Source organism: Fringilla coelebs (genome assembly GCF_963513975.1).
Source record: "Fringilla coelebs genome assembly, chromosome: 28".
In the NCBI taxonomy this organism is placed as follows: Eukaryota; Metazoa; Chordata; class Aves; order Passeriformes; family Fringillidae; genus Fringilla; species Fringilla coelebs.
In genome coordinates, this window is record NC_140054.1 from 5,256,202 (window position 1) to 5,267,193 (window position 10,992).

The window sequence follows — 10,992 nt, forward strand, 5'->3', positions numbered from 1 at the left end:
GCAGAGGGCACACAGGTGCCACGCATGAACGTGAGGGGCACAAAAAGCTGGGCAAAGAACAACCAGGGCAGATGCCTGCAGCCTTCTGAAGAGGTTTGGTGTTACTCTCTAAGGGTTGAAGCTTCCTGAAATCAGATGGTGACACTCTGGGTATTGTGGCTGTCTCAGCTGTGACAGGACAGAGGGAGGTCGTGTCCCACAGAGCCACCCCAGAGCCCAAAATCTCCACAGGGAGGTCGTGTCCCACAGAGCCACCCCACAGCCCAAAATCTCCACAGGGAGGTCGTGTCCCACAGAGCCACCCCAGAGCCCAAAATCTCCACCCCGTGGTAAAGAAGAGAGACACCAGAGGCAGCAGCGAGGTCGGGAGTGTCTCTATTGGATACAGGATACACACGAGGAGGTTTCTGTACCTTAACAGGGAAAAGACAGAAAAAAAGGGGGTTTGGTGAATTTCTAAGGGGTTTTGCTTTTACTGAAGTCCAGATGTCAGCAGAAGCCCTCGCTCAGCCTGGCTGGGTTACATTCATGGACCATCCCAGAGGAACCATGCTGACAGCAGGGGCTGGAAGACGAAGCCACCACAGCTCCAGGACTGTCCCAGTGCATGTCCAGCACGGCTCTGTGGAGCCTCAGAGCCCATCCACGCTGCCCTCCTCAGATCTGGATTCCCTGGAGGAAAAGGAGATGCAGAGGCAGGTCCTTCATGGAGGGAAGATGTGAGAGCAACTGTGGTGCCAGAAGAGAATCCCAAAGGGATCCACTGGATCCATCCAGGGTGGGGATCAGCTTCCAGCACAAGGAAGGCAATGCTGGGAGTGAAGTCTGTCACAAACAGAAGCTGCAGCGAGGTTCGAAGCGAGCCGAGTCTTCCAAAAGAACAGCGAGAAGACAAAGTCCTGACAAACCAAGGAAAATCCCAAAACCCGGTGCCAGCAGGTGCCACATCTGTCCCTGAACTCCCTCCCAGCACATCCAGGCCTCGTGGGGGGAGGCAGCGCTGGGGGGATGCTCTTCCAAGCAGAGAGGGGAAGCAGAGGCGGGGCTGGGATGGCACAGGCACCCCCAGGCTGGCAGGAGCAGCCCCAGGCACGGTCCAGGAGCTGATCCCAGCTGGAGCAGCAGCTCGAGGAGCACTCACAGCTCTGAGGTTGGATCCTCCTGCAGTCCCAGCTCTGTGGAAGCCTCCAGGGCTGGGGCAGAGGGGCAGCTCCCCAAGCCCTGTGCACAACGATGCAAACACTTGGGAATGAGACCTTTGGGATAACTGTTTAATACACTTTGTGCACGTGTGCGTTCAGCAAAGAGGCAACTGTGAATTATAAGGCGGTTTTGAGATTGGCAGGGCCTGGGAAGAGCAAAAATTCCCAAGGGTGGGAGCAGGCACCCCCTTTCCTGCTTCTCCTCGTCCCCATTGCAGACACAGAGCCCACGGAGAGCAGGGAACGGCCTCTTGTGCCCTCAGCTCACACACAGCTCACAAGAGCCAGACCAGGAGCTCCCTCCTGCCTGGCAGGGGGGAGAATCCAGCCTGGGAATGCTCTGGAATTCTCCCAGCTCTGCTGTCACTCCAGAGTGGAGTCCTTGTGACGGTGGAGGCGTGTCCCTTGTCCCTGTGCTGGGGCACAGGATCTCCTGAGCCTGCCAGTCCTTAGTGAGAGGGACAATCAGCTGAGGCTCCATATTTTCAATATTCACACAGGCAGGGGAGCTGGGCCCTTCTGCTTCTTATGGATATCCATAGATAAAGTGTTGCCCTGCACAATTTTATATATCTTATATATATATATGTATATATATATATAAAATCTTAAAAAAAACCCTCCAAAAACCTAAACTAGGAAATCTCCCATCCCCAGGAGGGCTGTGTCCTGTCCTTTCCCACGTGTCCCAGGACAGGGAGAGTGGAATCTAAAGCAGCTCCCAGGTCCCCCTCCCTCAGCCCAGCTGCGTGCCCTGCCCGGGGCTCAGTCAGTGCCCGGCTCAGTCCCGCTCTGCCCCGCTGCTCCCGTGCTCAGTTCTGCCAGGCTTCCCGTGGCATCCGGGCTCTGTGGAGCCTTTCCTGGGCTCAGGGAATCTGGAGCTGCCTCAGAGCTGTCCCGGGGGGGCTCCTTCAGGGGCTCCAGCAGCTCTGTGTGGGCACACAGGTCCTGCACCTTCTTGTTGAGGTCGTTGCGCTCCGTCTGCAGCGCCCGGCACAGCTTCTCCAGGCGCTGGATCTTCACCTGCAGCCCCTCCAGCTCCTTGTCCCGCAGCGTTTTCTGCAGGAAGAGAGGCAAGAGGGAGAGGTGAAACCCCAGAGGGACAGGAGAGAACAGGGACAGGTTTGAAATGGAGGGAGGGCAGGGCTGGGTGGGATATTGGGATGGAATTCCTCCCTGGGAGGGTGGCAGGCCCTGGCACAGGGTGCCCAGAGCAGCTGGGGCTGCCCCTGGATCCCTGGGATGTCCAAGGCCAGGCTTGGAAAACCTGGGATAGTGCAAGGTGTCCCTGCCCATGGCAGGGGGTGGAATAGGTCCCTTCCAGCCCAAACCATTCCATGACTGATTCTAGGGAAGTCTGAGGGGAAACCAAGCAAACCTTCAGCACCCAAAGCACCCAGGAGCTTCCTCCTCCCTTTGCCCTCACAGGACACCGAGGCAGGGCCTGTCCTGTCCCCATCCCACCCTGCCCTGCTGCTCCAGAGCCTCCCCTCACCTCCTCTGCCATCTCCAGGAGCGCCTTGTTGCTGCTCTCCCAGCGGGAGCGGTACATGGTGGTCTCCTTCTCCAGCTTCTTGATTTTCTTGGTCATCTACAGAATCACAGAAAGGACACAAATCGAGTCACAAAATGTCCTGATCCCCACAGGGATCAAAAGAAATAAACCCCAGGGAGAGCAGTGCAGTGACATCCCACGGGTCCTCATGTGTCACTCCAAATTTTGGGTGTAGACCTAGAATTAACACGAGAAATTTGGAGCAGGGAGGAAAAAAGCATCACCCACCTTCTCCATCTCCTGTTTGAACGTTGTGAACACTTCACTGCTTTTGGAAAGGGTGTTCTGGAACTCCTCAAACTTCTCTGTGTACAGAGCCAGCTGTGGGGACAGACAGGGAGCTCATGGCACCAGTGCCTGGGGAGGGGAGAGCCCAGCCAAGGGCTGAGCTGCTGCCCTGGACAAGGACAAACAGCAGGAGCTGCTCTGCCAAAGGCAAATTCTGTCCCAGGGAAACATCCTCAGAGCAGAGTGCTCCACAAACTCCTCCTGGCTGTGGCAGGCTGATCCCATGACTGCTCCCAGCACGGGGAAACAATCCCTGAACAGAGATCACAAAACCAAACCCAGCAGGGATCCTGCCCCTCTGCTTTCCAGATTAAGGAACTTTGAGTTCTTCAGGGAGGGAGGGAAATCCCCAAACCAAACAAGCTGAGCAAGGCACTCACCTGCTGCTTGAGGTGGGTCTCCTGCTGCTTCATCAGCTCACACATCCTCTGTGATTCCACAGCTTCCTTCAGCAGCTGGGGAAGAGCAAAGCAGTTATCTGGGAGTGCTCCTGGCCCAGCCCTGCTTAGGAGAGGCACAGCAGGGCTCCAGCCTGGCTCCTGGACATGCCAAGATCTGGGATGACACCCAGGCATCCACACTAAGACCCAAAAAGTGTCAAAAAAAGTCAACTGCTCCAACACTTACAAAATCCTTCTCCCGCTGGTGCCTCTCCTCTGCCTCCTTCAGCATCTCCTGGGCCTGCTGCAGTTTGGCATCCACCAGCTGCTGCTGCAGCTCCTTGTGCTTGAACACCTTGTCAATGTGCTGCAGGGGAACAGCACAGCTCAGGGCACACCCAGAGCTCCCTCCTCCCTTGGGGCAGCAGGACCTGACAGAACCCAGAAAATTCCTCTGGCTGCCCTAAAGGGCTCCAGCCCCTTCCCAGGGGGCTCAGAGACCTTGGCACAGAGCCCCAGACCCCTGTGCCTTTGATTTAGCCCTTGGAAAAACAATTACCAACCTTTATATGAAGGATTATAAGCCATGAAAGTTTAAGTAGAATGATAGTGAATTTATCAGAGGGTGAAAAATAGATTTTTGGGGTTTTTAGGATGGGGGTTCAGGGGGCAAGATGGAGGAATCTGGGTGTGTCCAGCCTCTCTCCTTCTTCTTCTTGGCCTCCATCTTCTGCTGTGATGGTGGCACTTTTAGATTGGTTTAGAGCAGAACCTTACTGTCTGACACAGGTGATAGGGATTGGGGAGTTATGGTAAATATTGTATATGTAATTTTTAGTATAAAAAGATAACACCACTGTGCCTCAACCCAACCTGCCAGACAGACCTAGGGCGAGTCAGAAAAACAATCTCAGAAATAAAAAACAACACACAACCTTGAGAACAGAAGGATCCCGACTCCTCCCTTGGCTGCCAAGCTAAGAAAAGCAGTTTGTACAAATCCCAGGGCGTCTGGCACTGACCCACCTCCTCCCTGAGCTCGTACTGCTCGATCAGCTTCTTGAGCCTCTCGGCCAGCTCCATGTTCTCCTGGCGCAGCTTCGAGTTGCGCTCGTTGTGCTGCTCCATCTGCAGCTGGATGTCGTTCAGGGTCACCTGGAAGTGAGAGGTCACCTCCTTCCTCTTCTCCTCCTCCTCCCTGGCACGCTGCACGCCCTCCTCCTGCGGCAGGGATGGGGCATGTGAGAGAGCAGCTCCCCAAAGTGATGTTCCCAATGAATTCAGCCTCCCATTATTCCTTATATCCACCAGGAAAACTTTCCTAAATGATGTTCCCAACCCACCCAGCCTCACATTATTCCTTATTTCTATGAGAAAAACTTCCCAAAATTATGTTCCCAACCTATCCAGCCTCCCATTACTCCTTATTTCCATCAGGAAAACTTCCCATAATGATGCTCTCACATCCATGAGGAAAACTTCCCAAAATGATGTTCCCAACCTATGCAGCCTCCCATTATTCCTTCTATCCATAAGAAAAACTTCCCAAAATGATGTTCCCAATCCACCCAGCCTCCCATTACTCCTTATATCTATTGGGAAAACTTCCCAAAATGGTGTTCTTACATCCATGGGGAAAACTTCCCTAAAAGATGCTCCCAACCCATCCAGCATCCCATTATTCCTTCTATCTATAAGAAAAACTTCCCAAAATGATGTTCCGAAGGAATTCAGCCTCCCATTATTCCTTCTATCCAAGAAAAACTTCCCAAAGTGATGTTCTTACATCCATGGGGACACCTTCCCAAAATGATGTTCCCAACGAAACCAGCCTCCCATTATTCCTTCTATCCATGTGAAAAACACCCCAAAATTGTGTTCCAAATGAATCCAGCCTCCCATTACTCCTTATATCCATCAGGAAAACTCCCAAAAACGATGTTCCCAACCCATCCAGCCTCCCATTATTCCTCATATCCATCAGGAAACCTCCCCAAAATGATGCTCCCAACCCATCCAGCCTCCCATGACCCCTTCCATCCCCAGGAAAGGACTCTGGGCGCTCTCCCTTCCCTCCCTGCAGGGGACAAACCCCGAAGCAGCAGCTGGGGCAGTGCACCCCAAACCCAAACCCAACCCCAACCCCAACCCCAACCCCAAACCCGAACCCAAACCTGAACCCGAACCCAACCCCAACCCCAAACCCAACCCCAACCCCAAACCCAACCCCTGCCCCTGCAGGAGCACCTTGAGGGTGCGGTTGTGCCGCTGCAGCTCCCGGCACAGGCTCTCCAGCTTGCTGCGTGCCAGGATGGCCTTGCTGTGCTCGCTCTGCAGGTGATCCTTCTCCTGCACCAGCTGGCTCTGCTTCTTCTGCAGGATCCTCATCTGCTTCTGCGAGGTCCTGTGCTCCTCCAGCTGCCACAGGGGAGCAGAGGCTGGGGGGGCAGCAGGGCACAGGTGTCCCCCCGAGGGGACACCACCCACCCCACTGAGGGGACACCTGAGGGGACACCATCCACCCCACTAAGGGGACACCACCTTCCCCCCTGAGGGGACACCATCAGCCCCCTGAGGGGACAGCAGCTGGCTGTGCACCAAGGCCAGCAGGTCTGTGACACCTCAGGGCAGAGCAGAGGTGTCACATGGAGCCCGGGGGCTTTTCTCCTTCCTCAGTTCCCACCCTGCTGCAGCTGGAAGGAGCTCTGTGCTCCCCCAGGGGTACTCTGGACAGGCACAGGCAGCCCCAAAGCTCCTCAGTTCCACATCAAGGCTTGGAACTCCACCCTGGCTCTGGCTAAACGTGGGATCAGCTTTGTGTGGCTGACTCTGAGCTCCTCCTGCACCCAGACCTGTCCAAATCCCTTCTGCCCAGGCCTCACAAACACCACCAGGCTGCACCCAGCACCACCCACCCTCTCCTGGGCAGGGATCCAGCCCTGCAGGGTGCCAGGACACCACAAAGCTCCAGTGTGGCCCTGGAATGTCCCTCTCAAAGGGCTCCCCTGCCTGCCCGAGCTGTCACGTCCTCCCCCAGCCCCAGCACTCACCAGCTCAGCGTATTTCTTGCACAGAGCTGCCAGTTTCTCCTCTGACGTGCTCAGGGTGTTCAGGGTCTGCATCAGCAGAGTGATTTCCTTGCCTGGAAGGAGACATGGAATGGGAATGATGCAATAAATGGGATAAAAATGGCTTTACACAGAGCTCTGCCTTGGGAAGGTGGGAAAAGGAGGGGCTGAGCAGGTTCCCAGGCTCTCCCCATGGTGGGAGCAGCTGGATTTTGGAGAGGAAAACCATCCCTGGGCTGGCTGGAGCCAGCTGTGCCCAGCAGAAGAGAAACCCACGGAAATTCAGAGGCTGCACAACAGAAGAGGAGGATGCTCCCAAACACATCCAAGGCTCTGACTTCCCCCAGTGGATAAAATCCACTTATCCCCAATTTTATCCACTTTAAATGGACAAAATCCATTTATCCAGACACTGATATCCTCAGGAACAGCTGGAGCAAGGAAAACTTCCCCTGAACCCTTAGAGAGCTGGGAATCCTTTACTTAAACCCCTGGGGAGCAGGGAATCCCTTATCTAAACCTCTGGGGAGCAGGGAATCCCTCCCCAAAACCCTTGGGGAGCAGGGAATCCTTCACTTAAACCCTTGGGGAGCAGGGAATCTCTCACCTAAACCCCTGGGGAGCTGGGAATCCTTCACCTAAACCCATGAGGAGCTGGAAATCCTTCCCCTAAACCTTGGGGAGCAGGAAATCCTTTACCTAAACCCATGAGGAACAGAAAATCCTTCCCTTAAACCGTTGGGGAGCTGGGAATCCTTCACCTAAACCCATGAGGAACAGGAAATCTCTCACCTAAACCCTTGGGGAGCTGGGAATCCTTTACCTAAACCCATGAGGAACAAGAAATCTCTCACCTAAACCCCTGGGGAGCTGAAAATCTCTGACCTAAACCCCTGAGGAACAGGAAATCTCTCACCTAAACCCTTGGCTTTCTTCTTCTCCTGAGCTTTCTTCTGATCCCTGTCCCCAGCCTCCTCTCCAGGCCGGAACTCCTCGCTGCCCTTGGAGTTCTCCTTCTCGCCGTTGATCTCGGGGCCGCCCGGCTCCTGCTCCCCGTTCCTGGGGGAGTCACTGCGGCCCTTGTCGGGCTCCTCGGGGGCATCCCCGTGCCCCCCATCCTCCCCTGGGTTCTCCTGGCTGGCATCCACACAGTAGGTGCTCAGGATGTCCTCCAGCTGCCGGCTCAGCTCCTCCGAGACGTCGCGCGAGGATTTGGGATCCTCCTGAGTCAGGGGAGCTGGGAGGGAGAAAAAGGGAACAACAACAACAAGAAAAAATTGATTAATTGATTGATTGATTCTCTTTCAGCTGTTGGTGATGTATTTCACACCCAAGATAGCTCAGCTACCTTAGAAGGAATAAAATCAGCAGGATGGTTTATGTGGGAGTGTTGGCAACAAGCCCCTGACATCTGTCAGGAAGGAGAATTCCTCCCTCTCCCCTCTCTGTGGTTTTTTATTTTAAGGAAAGCAGGTTGTGTGTGAGCTCAGGGCTTTTTAGCATGACAGTGGATTTGAAATCTGGCTAAGAGCAGCTGGGGATGCAGCAGGCAGGAGAGGGGAACTCCTCCAGGATGCACACACACAAAAACAAGGGGAGAATCAGGTTTAATAAAAGGCAAAATAACAAAACTCTTTACAGAGAAAAACCCAGCCAGGTGCAAGAGGTTCTTGCTCCTGGTAAAACACCTCACAAAAGCTCAATTTTCTGGCTGCTGTCCAACTGGCCATCCTTAAGTGTAAGGTGAAATCCCCCAGCTCCTATGAGGTGCCTTTTTACCTAATTAAAGAGTGAAATTCTGAGCTTATTTCCTCCTTAAGGGGACAAAAGATCGTTTTGTCACTCCATGGAGGGGGCACATTCCCACAAACTGAGCCTTTCCTCCCCTCCTCTCACCCTGCAGGGAATGGGAGGTTTTTCCTGGCTGCACTTGCAGGATAATCTGCTTTGTTCCATTGTCAGGGCATTCCCAACAGCCTCTCCTTTCATCAGCAGAGCATGACCAAGCCCCTGACATCTGTCAAGAAGGAGAATTCCCCCTTCTCCTCTCTTTTTTTTTAAGGAAAGCAGGTTGTGTGTGAGATTTTTCCCACCCCAGAGGAATTGGCAGCTCCGGGGTTGGGCTTTTTAGCATGACAATGGATTTGAAACCTGGCTAAGAGCAGCTGGGATCAAACCGGGATGGAGCAGGCAGAGCATCCTGGCAGGAGAGGGCAACTCCTCGGGATGCACACACACAAAAAAAGGGGAAAAAACAGGATTTTCCTCCCAGGAAACCCAGGATTTTCTGCCCTACAAAACCAGGGTTTTCTGCCCTGGAAACCCAGGATTTTCTGTGCTAGAAAACCAGGATTCTCTGACCTAGAAAACCAGGATTTTTTTTTTTCCTGGAAAACCAGGATTTTCTGCCTGGGAAAACCAGGATTCTCTGGCCAGGAAAACCAGGATTTCTACCCTAGAAAACCATGATTTTTTTTCCCTGGAAAACCAGGATTTTTTAGCCTGGAAAACCAGGATTTCTACCCTAGTAAACCATTATTTTTTTTCCCTGGAAGACCAGGATTTTCTGCCCAGGAAAACCAGGATTTCTACCCTAGAAAACCATGATTTTTTTTTCCCTGGAAAACCAGGATTTTTTAGCCTGGAAAACCAGGATTTCTACCCTAGAAAACCATTATTTTTTTCCCCTGGAAAACCAGGATTTTCTGTCCCCACAAAAACCTGGATTAAAAGCAGCTTCCTGGCTCTTCCCAGGCTCAAAGCTGCCCTCACACATCCCAGGGAATGCCGTGGGCAGGGACAGACCCCCCCAGGGGTCCCCCACCTTCTGGGGGAGCTGCAGCCTCTGGAGAGTCTCCCTCTTCCAGCCCCATCCCGCTGCTGGTTCTGGAAGGACGTGGAGCTGCTTTGGTCTCCACTCCCTGGTTCTTCATCACAGCCTTTGCACCCTCTCAGGCTCTGCAGAGACAGAAGGGAGAGGTTTTGAGGACATCTGCAGGATTTTTGGAGTCATCAGCCCTGGCTGGCAAGGAAGGAGCCCGTTCTCAGCAGAAGCTCAGTGCTGAGGAAAGCATCTCTTGATTTGCTGTTTGTGTCAGGATAATTCCTGTTGGAATCTCCCTCTGGAGAAGGGCAGCACCTCCCAACCCACAGATAACAGAATTTTCATCACTGGGCACAACCCCCTCAGCCCTTTCTGCCCTTCCCAACTCTGGGATTTCACACCTGACCCCAAAACCAGAGCTGGCACCGCTCAGGGGTCAATTCCTGCAGAATTCCGTGGCCAAGGAGAGCCTGAAATCCCAGCCCCGCATCCCCCGAGGGCTTTGGATGCCCTCAGCCCTCCAATCATCGCCCTAATGAGGAGCTGGGGATGCTGCTCCTGCTGGTCCGGAGGGAAAGAACGGTCCCCGGTGATACCGGGACCGGCCCTGCCGGGGCTCCTGGGAGGAAAACCCGCGGGCAAAGCCCGGGCAGAGCCCGGCCCGTGGCAGCACCCACGTGCGGGGTGTCCGGGGCAGCGCCCTTCACCGGCACCTGCCCCGCGCCCCGGGCGCCGCTTTCCGCTGCTGCACCCGCGCGGCTCCGGGGCACGGCAGCGACAACCGGGGGGTGACAACCGGGGCACGGGGGCGACAACCGGGACACGGCAGCGACAACCGGAGGGTGATAACCGGGGCACGGGGGTGATAACCGGGGGGTGATAACCGGGGTCCGGGGGTGACCGGGCCCCGTACCCCCCGGGAGCCTCAGCCCATGGCTCCCCCGGCACCGGCAGCCCCGCCCGTCCAGCCCCGCTGCCCGGCCCGTGGTGCCCCCGTTCCAGGGGGACCCGGCCCCCCCCCAGCCCCCGGTGCAGCCTCCACTTCCCCCGCCCCCCCACCCCCCCCGTTAAAGCGGCCCCGCGCTGCCCCCTCCCCGCACCGCCGTGACGTCACGCGCGCACCCCGTGACGTCAGCGCCGGCGGTCTGACGCAGGTGTCGCCTCGCTCCTCAGCCAACGAGCGCGCAGGGCCCGGCGGGGGCCCGGCGCATCGGCGGGGCGCTGGGTGCCGGTGCCCGCCCGGTGCCCGTGTGGCGGCGGTTGTGGCGGTTCCGGCGGTACCGGCGCTGAGGGAGCGGCTCGGCCCGGGGCCTCCAACGGCCGCGCGTGCGCCCGCCCGCGCCGCCGCCCAATCAGCGCCCGCCGCGCGGGGGCTGCCGGGAAGCACCGGGGAGACGCGGCAAGCGCGGCGGGAGGCGCTGAAGGGACTACAGCTCCCGGCATGCTCCGCGAGAGAGCGGCCACAGGAACTACAGCTCCCGGCATGCTCCGCGCGAGGGTTGCCATAGGAACTACAGCTCCCGGCCGGCTCTGTAGGCCTGGAATGAGAAGAGGATTAGGAAGGAAGTGGAGGAGGAGGAAAGCGGAGGAAGGGAAAGGGGAAGGAAACTGTATCCTACAACTACCCCCATGCCCCGCGGTTGGGGAAGAAGAGGATGAGAAAAGGGAACTGTGG

General features: G+C 55.9%; 1 protein-coding gene across 2 annotated transcripts; it reads right to left on the reverse strand.

Moving 5' to 3' along the window:
* Positions 1 to 427: 427 nt before the first annotated feature.
* TXLNA (taxilin alpha) lies at positions 428 to 10,652 on the reverse strand. 2 transcript variants are annotated; one of them, XM_084222649.1, is made up of 12 exons: positions 10,440 to 10,652; positions 9,318 to 9,451; positions 7,410 to 7,730; positions 6,476 to 6,567; positions 5,673 to 5,843; positions 4,452 to 4,646; positions 3,673 to 3,792; positions 3,426 to 3,500; positions 2,986 to 3,078; positions 2,698 to 2,793; positions 2,157 to 2,261; positions 428 to 1,757 (listed from the first exon to the last, which is right to left on the reverse strand). In XM_084222649.1, the coding sequence occupies exons 2-12, from the start codon at positions 9,424 to 9,426 to the stop codon at positions 1,695 to 1,697; spliced, it is 1,440 nt and encodes a 479-aa protein (XP_084078775.1). In that variant the 5' UTR covers positions 9,427 to 9,451; positions 10,440 to 10,652; the 3' UTR covers positions 428 to 1,694. The 2 variants fall into 2 exon arrangements, with proteins under 2 accessions (XP_084078775.1, XP_084078774.1); XM_084222648.1 differs by having other exon boundaries at positions 428 to 2,261.
* Positions 10,653 to 10,992: the final 340 nt, after the last annotated feature.